The following is a 12,498-nucleotide window of genomic DNA, read 5'->3' as shown; positions in this document are numbered from 1 at the left end:
CTCCCCCCCTTCTCCTGGCTCACTCTGCTCCAGCCATTCTGCCCTCCTCACTGTTCCTCCAATACAGCAAGTACATTCCTGCTTTAGGGCCTTTGCACTTGTGGCTCCTTCCGCTTGAAACACTTTCTCCCAGATATCTAAACAATAGGTTCTCAGAGTTCCTGTTGTGGCACAGTGGGTTAAGGACCTAACATTGTCTCTCTGAGGATGCAGATTCGATCCTTGGCCTTGCTCAATGGGTTAAGGATTTGGCGTTGCCATAAGCTGTGGCATAGGTCACAGAAGCAGCACACATCTGGTGTTGCCATGACTCTGGCGTAGGCGGCAGCTGCAGCTCTGATTCAACCCCTGGTCCAGGAATTTCCATTTGCTGCAGCTGCACCCATGAAAAAGAAAATAAATTTTTTTTAGCTAAAATAAAATAAACAACAAGCTCTCTCACTGTGCTCAGTTCTCTGCTCAGATGTTGCCTCCTCCTTCTTTGGTCATCCTATCTAAAACAGCAGCCTGACTCCTCACCCACATCACGTACTAGTGCCTTATCCTGCTTTATTTTTCTCCATAGCACTAACTACCATGGGACATTATATTAAGTGTTTGTTTCTTCGTTGCCTTTGTCCCTATTAGAGTGTCAGTCCTATGAGAGCAGGGGCTTGTCTGTCTTGTCCACCATTTCCCCAGTGCCTGCACACAGTGGATATGAATGAACAGATGAAGGAAGGACTGAGAAAGTGAAACAGCAAATGAGTAAAGGAAAAAGTGGTAGCCTGGGGCTCCTGGGAGTCCTTCAGCAGAGAAAGCTCCTGGGTCCAATTCCTTGGGGCCCTGTAAGGCTCAGGTGTAGATGGACCCACCAGACATCCCTGCACAGGCCTTGCCTGGGTGGGAGCCCGCCCTGGGCTGGGACACAGTGCCCCCTAGTGGTCAGGACACTTGCAGCTCCAGAGTCAGGTCCCTAGAGTCCTAGAGGTATCCAGAATTTCTCTTCTACAGTGTGGTTGGAAACTCAGAAAAATTGCCACAAAAGGCTTAGATTTATAATTTTAAAAAATCATGCCAGGCATTTTGAGGTAGCGTGGTCTTTGTAAGCTTACACCACGGCATACCGTGGCCAGGGCCAGAAAGTGCAGTCCATCAACCTCATCTTCAGATACTTGCAAAATAGATCTCAGATTCAGGTGTGGCTTTATGAGCAAGTGAATTGCAGATAGAGGGCTGTGTCATTGGTTTTGATGAGTACATGAACCTTGTGTTAGATGATGCAGAAGAAATTCATTCTAAAACAAAGTCAAGAAAACAACTGTGTTGGAGTTCCCATTGTGGCACAAAGGAAACGAATCCGACTAGGAACCATGAGGTTGTGGGTTCGATCCCTGGCCCAGTTAAGGATCCAGCATTGCTGTGAGCTGTGGTGTTAGTCGCAGATGCATCTTGGATCCTGCGTTGCTGTGGTTGTGGCGTAGGCTGGCAGCTGCAGCACCGATTAGACCCCAGCCTGGGAACCTCCATATGCCATGGGTGAGGTCCTTAAAAAAAAAAATAAAAGAAAAAAAAGAAAACAATTGGGTTGAATCATGCTAAAAGGAGACAATATTCCTCTGCCCCAAAGTGTCTCCAACTAGAAATGATCAATGAAGTGAAAAACTGCTGAAAAGGCAAGGCAGTTTGTTTTTTCGAGTGTGCTTTGTTGGAAGTGCAGTTTTTGTGTGTTTGTTTTTTGCTTTTTAGGGCTACACCTGGGGCACATGGAGGTTCCCAGGCTAGAGGTTGAATTGGAGCTGCAGCTGCCGGCCTACACCACAGCCACAGCAACATGGGATCAGAGCCGAGTCTTTGACCTACACTACAGCTCACAGCAACGCTGGATCACCAACCCACTGAGCGAGGCCAGGGATGGAACTTGAGTCCTCATGGATGCTAGTCAGGTTTGTAACCTGCTGAGCCACAACAGGAGCTCCCAGGAGTGCAGTTCTAAAACATATATTCATATTGTTTTAATCAACCTATGTTATTACCACATGACAATAAATTCCCTGGGGTTGTTTTTATTTAAAGACAAACATACAAAAACAAAAAGCGAACAAAAACAAACAAAAAAAATCCCATGCTAGACAGAGTTCCCAGAGTCCTGGGTTCCAGTTCTGGACATGAACCTGACTCTGGGTAATAGTGCGTCCTAGGATTTGCTGAGTTGGCAAGGGCTGGCTTGTCACTGTGGAGCTGAGAGGTCCTTGCTGCAGGCACACTGATGGAATCTCCTGGCCGCAGCTTGCTCTGTGGCAGCCTGATCGATTATGGGAAGACTTTACCTGTCAGGAGGATTCTCCCATATGTGGAGCTGAAATCTGCCTCTCTGTGGTGCCAACATCTTTCCGGGCTTTGTCCTCTGTGGCCACAGACACCCTGGGACATGACTCCACAGAACCTGCCTCCCCTCAACCTCCCTTCACACATTAGATTCACAGATGCCTTGTAGACATAAAGTCTAGTGTGCAATTGGATTCTTTTTTTTTTCTTTTTACGGTCACATCTGCCACATGTGGAAGTCAAATCAGAGTTGCATCTACCTGCCTACACCACAGCTCCAGCAACACGGGATCCAAAACCAATGTTATGTAATGATGAACAAGGCCAGGGATCGAACTCACATCCTCCCAGGCACTATGTCAGGGTCTTAACCCACTGAGCCACAACCAGAACTCCTGCAGTAGAATTCCTAACTCTGGAGCTCAGGGCAGAGATCTGTGCTGAAGATAGATCTTTAGGAGTCATCAGCCTTTAGATGATCTGTGAGACCTGAGACCACCTTGGCTCACTTAACGGCAGTGGTTCTCCACCTGAGTGCCCACGACAATCACCTGGGGAACTGAAAAAAAGTGGTGCCCGGGGCCCGCATGGATGGAGAGAATTTGAGCCCTTGGTTGTGGGCCCAGGCATGGGCATTTTTTAAAGGCTCCCAGGTGATTCCATGGGCAACTAGTGTTGAGCCAGAGCCCGGGGCAGAACTCTGGCAGAGGAGGAGACAGCAAAATGTGGGAAGGAAAGACCCGTGAGGAGGACGAAAGCCAAATGAGGACCATGTTCCAAGAAAGGAGGTGGCAGAATGCCACTGCCAGCTCAACGGAGTCCAGGCTGCTTTTATCTGGGGGGACAAGGAGGTTGAGGACCCTGATAAGAGCAGTCATGGGACCACCAGGAGACTGGAGTTGGCCAGGGCCAAAGGGACCATGGGAGGTGAGAAAGTGGAAATGAGAGTAATCAACAACTCTTTTGAGGAGTTTCACAGTGAAGAGGAACAAAGCAAGGGGGAGATGGCTGCAGGAGAACGAGAGGTCAAGGGAGGGTTTCTTTCAATAAAATGACAGAGCATGTTTGTGTGTGGCTGGAAACAATGATGATGGCGTTGGATTTAATGAGTCAAAGAGAGAGGGCGGAGGTGGATTTGTCAAGTGGTTGGGAGGTGAGAGGAGCTCGGAACACTTTTTTTCTTTTTATGGCCGCACCTGAGGCATATGGACATTCCTGGGCTAGGAGTCAAATCAGAGCTGGAGCTGCCTGCCTACACCACAGCCATGGCAATACCAGATCCTTAACCCACTGAGTGAAGCCAGGGATTGAGCCCAAATCCTCACAAACACTATGTCAGGTTCTTGCCCCACTGAGCCACAATAGGAACTCCATGGGGACAGACACTCTCTGGTTGTAGTGCAGAAGGGAGATGGTGCAGAGGTGGGTTTTCCTGTAGAGGAGGCACTGGGAGGTGAAGGGTGTTCACATCTATTGGCCACCATTTCGCCAGTAAATATGTGAAATGAGAATGGTCAGGGTTGGAAGGAAGAAGATATAAAAGTCTTGAGGAGGAGTTCCCAGTGTGGCACAGTGAGTTAAGAATCCAATTGCAGGAGTTCCTGTTGTGGCTCATCAGGTTAAGAACCTAACATAGTGTCCGTGAGAATGAGGATTCGATCCCTGGCCTTGCTCAGTGGGTTAAGGAGCCAACATTGCTGCAAGCTGTGGGTGTAAGTTGCAGATTTGCTTTGAATCTCGCATTTCTGGGGTAGTCCAATTCAACCATTAGCCCAGGAATGGGCCACAGGTGAGGCCCTAAAGAAATTAAAAAAAAAAAAAAAAGGGAATCTGACTGCAGTGTCTTGGGTCACTGCAGAGGTGAAGGTTCAATACCCAACCCAATGCAGTGGGTTAAAGGATCCAGTACTGCTGAAGCTGCAGATCAGATTCAGTCCCTGGCCTAGGAACTTTCATATGCTGCAGGGGAGGGGGAAGACATCAAATTAAAAAAAAAAAATCTTGGGGAGGAGTTCCTGCTGTGGCACAGTGGGTTAAGAATCCCACTGAATTGGCTTGGGTCACTGTAGAGGCACAGGTTTGATCCCTAGTTCCACATGACTCAGAGGAGAAAAGCAGCCACTGAGAATCTCTGGGCAGCTTGGAGAGCCTACCTAACTGAGGTTTGAGATCACACTATTAAAGAGACAGCAATCAGCTAGATTATGTGAATTTCTCATACCTGGGGAACAGAGGAGATTTGGGTTCACCTGAGCCTGGGCACTTTGCCTGACAAATAGGATGGAAGGAGAAGGGAGCTGGAGGGTCTGACTCCATTGGTGGAGTGCAGAATCCAAGCTGGGCAAGGATGGAATTGTGGACTGGAGTAGTGCAAATAGTGAGAAAAGGGTCACTGAATGTCAATGTAGCTCAAGAGGAACCATATGGGTGACACTAGAGGAAGCAGGCTGGAAGGAGAGAAGGAGGTGAGGAGGTAGCCAGAGGCAGACATTTGAAATAAGATCGGATTACTGTGAAGTGACAATGGAGTGTCGCTGTCATAAAGATGAAGACTAGGATGGAGTTCCCACTGTGGCAAAGTGGGTTAAGGATAGCTGTGGCTCGGATGCAGTCCCTGGCCCAGGAAATTCCATATGCTGCAAGTGTGGCCACAAGAGGGGGAAAAAATGAGATTCAGGATGTGCCAGGGGTATGAGTGACTGACATAGAGTTGCAGTGAATGGGCCAGGAGGCCAGATCATGGAGGGCACAATGCTTGTGGGCATAGAGGCTCTGGGATGCTGACAGGAGTAGCATGAAGGGAGGACAGTAAGGCAGGCACTAAAGTCTTCAAGAGACTCATTATTTCCCTCTAGAATGTGGGCTATTGAGAACAGGACTGCGACTGTCTTGAACATGGCTGGGGCCCCAGTGCCGGGCACAGAGCAGGCACATGATAAAAGAATGAACATATGCCTGGTATGATTTGATATTTATCTTTGACAGCTGAGGAGGGGACTGTGGCCAGGGATTCCCCTGAAGTGTCTGCACATTTGTGAGTCTCAACGGGGAGTGTCTGGATGTGCACATCTTTGAAGTCCCTTCCACCAGCTCCTCCCCCACCCCAGCTCAGACTTCCAACACCCTCAAAAATCAGCCTCCACACACTTCTCTGGTCTGACGGTGCCCCTCCACTCCACATGAGACCGACCTCATTGTAAGATGGTCAGGGCTCTCATCCTCGGCCGACTCTCCCTCAGCACCCACTGTGCCCACCCTCAGCCTGGTGAAGCCCTGCCTGCCCCTTCACACTCGATTCAGAGGGCAGCTCTCCTATCCACAAGCCTTATTTCTCCTTCTGCCCTATTGTCTGAGCCGTTTCTGCTGCACAGGACCATATGGAGTCATAATTATCTGCATTCCACCCGCCTGCTCCAATGCACTTGAGCCTACTGGTGGCAGAGGTCAGATCCAGGTCACATGTGTTCCTGGAACAGAACACAGGAGACTGGTGTTTGCTGCAACACCTGTGACTGAGGGTCCGTGTGGACCAGTTTGTGCCACTGCCAGGAGCCCTAGCCAGGAGGTACAGACTGTGGACAATGAGGTAGGACCGAGATGGGAACCTAAAGGTTTTATTATCAGCAAATCTGTACACTATACACTGGGGGCCCTGCGGGGCATGTGAGGGTGTCCTCCCCCGGCTTCCTGCCTTGCCATAGGGGCCCAGGCCAGAGTGAATGTTGGGGGTGTGTCCTCAGATGTCCATTGTGGGTGCGCCCTCTACTCGAGGGATAGTGCCCTTCTCTCCTCTTGCCACAGCCAAGCCTCAGTCAGGGCCGGTCGCAGGGGGGCGGGCCCTTCTTCCGCTCACGACTCAGCAGGGTCACCAGCTTGGCTTTGAAGCCGGAGTGGAGGCCAGGATGGCCCAGGCCCCCGGCGTCCTCGCTGTGGTCTGCCAGATCCAGCTCCAGCAGCCTCCGGTACTGAGCCTCCAGGCTGGGGTCGAGGGCCTGCCCGGGCCAACCCGGGTCCTGGCTGTTGTGGTAGATGGGGCTGGCGGGGATGCTGCTGCTGCCCTGGGCCTCCTGCTCTGGGCCGCCGGTGTCCAGCATGCACAGGTTCTCGTACAGGTGGTGGGCGGCGGTCGGGGGCCCGCTCGCCCGCTTGCACACCGAGGCATAGAGCACCGGCTCGTCGGCGGCCGCGTGGCCCAGTAGTGGGGGCAGGCTCTGGGGCCCGGGCTCGGCCTCGCGCACCCTCCGGAAGCCGGGCGCCTCGGTCCCCGGAGGCATCTCCCGCAGCTCCCCAGGCGGCTCCAGCGAGGGCAGGGAGGTGGCCCTGGGAAGGGGGCAGGGACGAGGCCCCGCCGGCTCCGGGAGTCGCTCCCGCTGGCGGGCGATGGCGGCAGCCACGGCCCCGCACAGGTCGCGGGCGCGGGGGCTGCTGAAAGCGAAGAGGCCCTCGCCGGAGTCGCAGCGGCGGCCGGCTTCAAAGGAGAACACGCCCTGGGCATGGGCGGAACGCGGCGTCGGCGGCTGCGAGGCCACCCGCCGCCCAGCGCCACCCCGCCACCCGCCGCCTTTCCCCTCAGGACCGATGGGGCGGCCGCCCAGCACCTCACCTGGTCGGAGCCGAACTTGCGCAGGAAGCGGTAGGGCCAGGTGTAGAGCGGCTGGGGGCTGGGGGGCTCTCTCAGCTGGATGGAGTCCTGGCCCAGCAGCAGGAGGTAGGGCCCCTTCAGCTGGCAGCGGGCCGCGGCCTCAGTCCTCTGCACCACCACCGGAAACTCGACCACTGCAGGCAGGGGGCGGTGAGGGCGCAAGCATAGCCCTCGGAGTCCGGCGCCCCCCACAAGATCCCAGCCCGGGGTAGGCTGGGGCTGACCCTGCCCCTGTACCTCCCAACTCACATTCCTGCCAGGAGGAGTAGATGGAGTTCTCCTCCATGGGAACCCGGTCCCTCTTGGGAGCCTCCGCCTCCCCTGATCCTGAGGAGCTCTCCCCTGTGCCCTGGGGAATGGGACAAGGTCAGAGGTTAGAGTTCCACCCGCTCCTCTTCCCACATCCTTTCCCTGGGGTCTGAAACCCAGGACTCTGCAACAAGCAAGGGCACACTGGTGACCAGTCCCAGTTCAGCCCCAAACAACCCTGCACGACCCTGGGCATCTATCAGAGACTGCTTCCTTACCTGCAATCCCCAATAGTTACCCCTTGAGGGTGCTAAGAGCTGTAAAGCAGAAGGCACACAGGATGCCCTCCATCTCCCTTGAGGTTGGTCAGGGACTGGGCCAGCATGGGTGTGTCCCTGACAGCTTGGAGCAGTAAAGGCGTGGGAGTTTAAGAGTGGGACCCATGAGTGAATGGCTACATGTTCCTCCCCAGGCCTCTTTCCCCATCTCCTCTGGCATCCTTTGGGCTCTGACCCTGAGCATTTCCATCATGACCACCTTGGTCATGGGGCCATGGTCAGGGTCAAAGGCAAAGGCAGTCCCCCTACCAGTCTCCTTGTCTTGCTTATTTCCTTTTTTTTTTTTTTCCTGGCCACAGCATACAGCGACTTAATGTGGCATCTCAGTTTTCAGACCAAAGGTTGAAGTCGGGCTAAAGCAATGAAAGCTCTAAATTCTAACCACTAGACCACCAAGGAACTTTGTCCTTTACAAAAAAATAAGAGTTGTGGTAAAATACACAACACAAAAATTATCATTTTAACCACTTTAAAGTGTATAGGGAGTTCCCTGGTGGCTCAGCAGCTAAAGGACCTGGCATTGTCACTGCTGTGGCATGGGTTCGATCCCTGGCTGGGGAACTTCCACATGCCGCAGGCATGGGCCCTAAAAAGAAAGAGTATAATTTAGAACCTTTTCACTCCAAATGGAAACCCCGTACTTATTAGCTGTCATTCTCCATTCTCCCCTCTCCCCAACACCCGGCAACCACTAACCTGCATTCCATTGCTATGGATTTGTCTGTTCTGGCTATTTAATGTAAATAGAATCATACAATGTGAAGACTTTAGCGTCTGGATTCTCTGATTTAGCATGTTTTCGATGTCCATCCATGTCATGGCATGTGTCACTGCTTCATTCCTTTTCATGGGCAAGTGATGTTCTGTTGCATGGATAAAGCGCATTTGGTTTATCCATTCATCAGTTGATGGACATTTGGGTTGTTTGCATCTTTGGGCTAGTGTGAATAACGCTGCTCTGAAGATTCCTGTACAAGTTTTGTTTGAACACCTGTTTCAGTTCTCCTGGATAAATCCCCAGGAGTGGAATTGCTGGGTCATATGGTAACTCTATGTTTAATTTTTGAGGAACCGCCATTCATTTCCTTTTGGTCCATCACAGACCCTGTGAAGCTCAGTCTCTGGGTCCAACTCCCCAAAGGTTTCTCTACTCCCTTGGAATAAAACCAGAAACTCTACATCCGGCCCAAGGCAGTTTCAGCTGGGCTCCCACCAAACTCTCCGCTGTTGCCTCTTCCTGGCATCAGCCCCCTTTATCCTCCAGCCACACTTGCCCTTCTGCCTCTTGAACACCAGGCTTTTCCCTGTCAAAGAGCCCTTGCCCATGCCGCTCCGTCTGTTTAGGAGACCCCTCAGACCTGGGTCTAGGACACTCTGTCTTCAGATCTTTGCCTGGGGGGTTATTTGTCCTTGAGGTGCCCTCTCCTCCCTGGACCATCCTGTCTAACGTCCCCCGTCACTTCTGGTTCCATCCAGCCTCTCATTTTCTCCAAAGCACGTGTGGTCATCTAAGACTTGTAATGTGGGCTTGCGCTGTTTCCCAGGCTTGTAGGGGCTTGGCAGGTGCTTGCTGAGTGACAGGATATGAGTGAGCATGGAGATGAACCAGGTCGGGTGAGGTGGTCTCCCTGGCCAGCCCCCAGAGTCCCTGCCCGCCTGCCTCGTGCTCACCGGGAAGGCCAGCTGGCAGATGGGGTCCATCCACTCCTGGCGTTGCTGTGCAGCCAGCAGGTGGCTTCGCTCCGTGGTAGTGAGCAGGAAGGCGCTGGTGTCCCGGGGACAGCTCTCACCATCAGCCGGCAGCACCGACACACAGTCGGCCAGGCGGATGACCCGCCTCTCCCCCCGCCGGCTGGGCCCCCCAGACCTGTCACCTGTTGGCCCCAGGCCACCATCCCGAAACTCCCAGCTCTCCAGCCGTGCCACGCCTGATGGGCCTCCCGCATACAGCAGACCCCACATTTTCCGCCAAGACTTCTGCGGGAGACAAAGATGGGGAAGGGGCTCCCTGCAGCTCAGCCCAGCACAAGCAGCTCAGCCAACTGGCCACCCACACTGGCCTCTGCCTCCCCCACCTCCTCAGGCAGCAGGTGTCTTTCTGGAGCCAGCCTGGCAAGGGGAAGAGTCTGTGCTTGGGGTCATTCAATCCTGGGTTCAAATCCACCCCATGCTTTCCTGTGATCCCCATAGGCACTAGAGTCCTCGTCTCTCCAAAGGCCATGAGAACACAGGGTTAGGACTTGTACTGGGTAATGTCTATAAAGTTATCTAGTGGCTGGAGCATGGCACCTGACAGTTATGTTAATGCCCAGCCCCCACAAAGAAAAGGTCAGTTGGACCACAGGACAAGGCTGGGGCAGGCAGGAGGCCTCAGTCTCATGATGGCAAGGAAGGAAACATGCAAATAATACCGAGCAAAGGAAACAGACGGTTTATCTGCCTGGGCAGCAGCTGCAGCTGAGCTGAGGGTGTGCAGTGCCTGCTACCCCAGGACAGGGCTGGGAGGAGCTGAGCCCTCTTCTGAAGGATGGGGTTCTATCCTGGAGGTGGGGAGCTCCTCCAGCTCAGCCCGCAGACCTCCTGAGGGGGCCTCGGTTTCACTAGTAGTTGGGATGGAAGGCTGTTGGATTAGCCAGCCCCTGGGTTCTGCCCTGCCCCAAAGATTGTATTCTTAGACCCTCCCCACTCTCGCTCCCGTCTGTAATGAGGCAGGGTCTCAAAAGCACTCCCTCAGCCCCACGCTGGGCTGAGGACAGGAACAGGCTCTGTCCCACTCCCCCACACCCGGTTTGGCTCCCAGAGCCTGACTCCCTCCCCCACCCTCCCAGGTCCCTGTGGGCAGGGGCAGAAGCCCACCACCTGTCCTAGGCAGCTGCCTGGCAGCCAGGGTCCCCACCTTGCCAAATTTGACTTGCTGCTGGTAGAGGATGCCGTCCTTGATGGGGGTCTCTAGAGGCTCCATGGCCGTGGCCGGGACTCAGGGCCGCCACTCTGAGGGCCTGAGGAGACTGGTGACAGGCCGGAGGGGAACTCCTTATACTTCCCCTTCTGGCCACTTCCCCCTCCCTCTGTCCAGAGAGGCAGCTGCAGGGCTGGGGGGAGGGGAGCCCTGCCTGCAGTAAAGGAGCTAGGATGGGGGGGGAGGGTATCACATACTCCTTTCTTGGGGTTCAAGCTGACCCAAGGTGCCCACTAGTGCCTGGCAGGGGCCTCAGACCCCCCCCCCCCGCCCGAGGACAGATGACCCGTCCCAGCCCAGGTCAGCTGGGTGTGAACATCTGACCACAAGCTGGCTCTCGAGTCATGAGCTCTGACCCCTCCCCCATGCAGGAGCTCTTCCGTACACAGGGGCCTGGCATTCCCACCACCCTGTGCCCTCCAGGACCTTTCTCTAGCCAGACAGGCAAACTCTGTGCTTTCCCACTTGGAGTCCTGGTTAGTCTGCTTGTCTTTATCCTGGAAAGGGTTCTAATACTCTCTTGCTCCTCCCCATCTTCACAGCCCCTGCCCATTGCCAGCCTTGGCATTTCTCCTTTGAACCATGGCCCCACCTGGGACCACCTGGGCCCACCCGGACCTCTCCACCAACCCCAAACCTACTTGTGTCTCCCCTCCCTAAACATTTTCTGGCTCCTAGTGCCCTTGGGTCTAGCTTGGATTCCTTGGCCCAGCACTCAAGGTGCTGTGCATTCTGGCCTCCACCTCCCCTAGCCCGGCCCCTCCAGGGCACCTCTCACCCCTGGGCTGCTCGGCGCACTGGGGTCTCTTCCTCCAGGAGCCCTCCCCTGACTGCCACGCTGTCTGAGAGCACAAAGGCCTCAGTCCCCATGACTGGGCCCCAGCCACGTGAGCGTGGGTGACACACCCCTAGCAGGCCCCCTAGAGAGCTCACACGCTTTTTAAGTTTTGCTTCTTGCTGGGGGAGCCTGGGGCCAGGGCTTGTGGGAGGACCTGGATTCTGGGGACAGCCTCATGTCATTCATTCAGTGCCACCTTTGCCAAGGAACATCTAACAGGTTGAGAAATACTGGTTTTCTTTTGCAGGGGGGTCGGGGGGTGGCACATGTGGGGTTTGTAGTTTCTCAGGCAGGAAATCTTTTCCTAGGGCACTGTTCACTGGCTTTGTGCCCACTGTGGCCCAGGCAGTCGCGAGCTCCAGCAGCCTCAGATACCACGTCCTTTGCATTCTCACTGCCAGTTCAAGGATGAGGAAATCAAGGCTCAGAAACATTAAGTAACTTGCCCAAGGCTTGAGCAACTTCTGTCCTGCTGGGATAACCCTGTGGCCTCATACATGAAGTACCAGGCGCAGAGGAGCTGCTGCCAGCGCTTTTCTCTGCCTACCCCTTGCCAGATGATGAAATCCTGGCTCATATGCCAGCAGTCTCATGACCACAGCCCATGTTCATTCAAGGCTGACCTGTCTGTCCCCTTACCTGTGAACTTCTCAGAGGGCGTCTGCTTGGCTCATCTGGGTCCTGAGCCCCACTCATAGCTGGGCACAGAGCTGGGTCAGTGGGTGCTTGTGGCCTGAATCCTGTGGCATCTTCTTCCCCCTCAGCAAATGGAGCAGAGGGTTCCCTACTGAAAGCCTGCATGGGCAGGGGCCTGAGGCAGGAAGTCGCCTCCCAAGAGGCCCCTGGGAAAAGCCCCCAGAGCTTGAGACACTGACAAGAAGAGGGAGGTTGGGGCAGGGCTGGAGGTTATACCAGCCAACCAGAGAGATCAGAAAAACCCTGATCCCATTTCCCCTTGGTCCACCAATGTGGTCCTTCCCTGAGTCATGAGTCCAGGTAGCCTGGAGGAGATCCCCTCGGTCCCCAGAGAGGGGCCCAGTTAGGCAGTTCCTTCCACACTGAGTACCAGCAGGCTGGCTATTGGTGGTGCTGGTGGGAGATGCCAAGGCCCTACCTCAGAGAGGCTCTGGAGGTCAGTGGGTGAGACCTCCCCAGGAAGCAGGGA

At 54.4% G+C, this 12,498-nt stretch overlaps 1 protein-coding gene across 3 annotated transcripts; it reads right to left on the bottom strand.

Moving 5' to 3' along the window:
• Positions 1–5,905: 5,905 nt before the first annotated feature.
• DOK3 (docking protein 3) lies at positions 5,906–12,404 on the bottom strand. 3 transcript variants are annotated; one of them, XM_047777973.1, is made up of 6 exons: positions 11,973–12,404; positions 10,433–10,544; positions 9,208–9,513; positions 7,199–7,298; positions 6,911–7,083; positions 5,906–6,794 (listed from the first exon to the last, which is right to left on the bottom strand). In XM_047777973.1, exons 2-6 carry the CDS (start codon positions 10,496–10,498, stop codon positions 6,120–6,122), a joined length of 1,320 nt encoding a protein of 439 aa, XP_047633929.1. In that variant the 5' UTR covers positions 10,499–10,544; positions 11,973–12,404; the 3' UTR covers positions 5,906–6,119. The 3 variants fall into 3 exon arrangements, with proteins under 3 accessions (XP_047633929.1, XP_047633930.1, XP_047633931.1); XM_047777974.1 differs by lacking the exon at positions 11,973–12,404 and adding an exon at positions 11,274–11,738; XM_047777975.1 differs by lacking the exons at positions 10,433–10,544; positions 11,973–12,404 and having other exon boundaries at positions 8,233–9,351.
• Between the last annotated feature and the right edge of the window lie 94 nt (positions 12,405–12,498).

This window comes from Phacochoerus africanus, chromosome 4, assembly GCF_016906955.1.
Source record: "Phacochoerus africanus isolate WHEZ1 chromosome 4, ROS_Pafr_v1, whole genome shotgun sequence".
NCBI classification, from domain to species: domain Eukaryota; kingdom Metazoa; phylum Chordata; class Mammalia; order Artiodactyla; family Suidae; genus Phacochoerus; species Phacochoerus africanus.
The sequence above is the reverse complement of the archived record's forward strand: the minus strand, read 5'-3'. Positions and strand labels throughout refer to the sequence as shown.

Excerpts from the sequence above, each read along its gene's own strand:
- DOK3 (XM_047777973.1), bottom strand. The coding sequence starts at position 10,498 with ATGGAGCCTCTAGAGACCCCCATCAAGGACGGCATCCTCTACCAGCAG. Across the intron at positions 9,514-10,432 it reads AGCAAGTCAAATTTGGCAAG|AAGTCTTGGCGGAAAATGTG; the intron begins GTGGGGACCCTG and ends TGTCTCCCGCAG. Across the intron at positions 7,299-9,207 it reads TCTGCCAGCTGGCCTTCCCG|GGCACAGGGGAGAGCTCCTC; the intron begins GTGAGCACGAGG and ends CCCATTCCCCAG.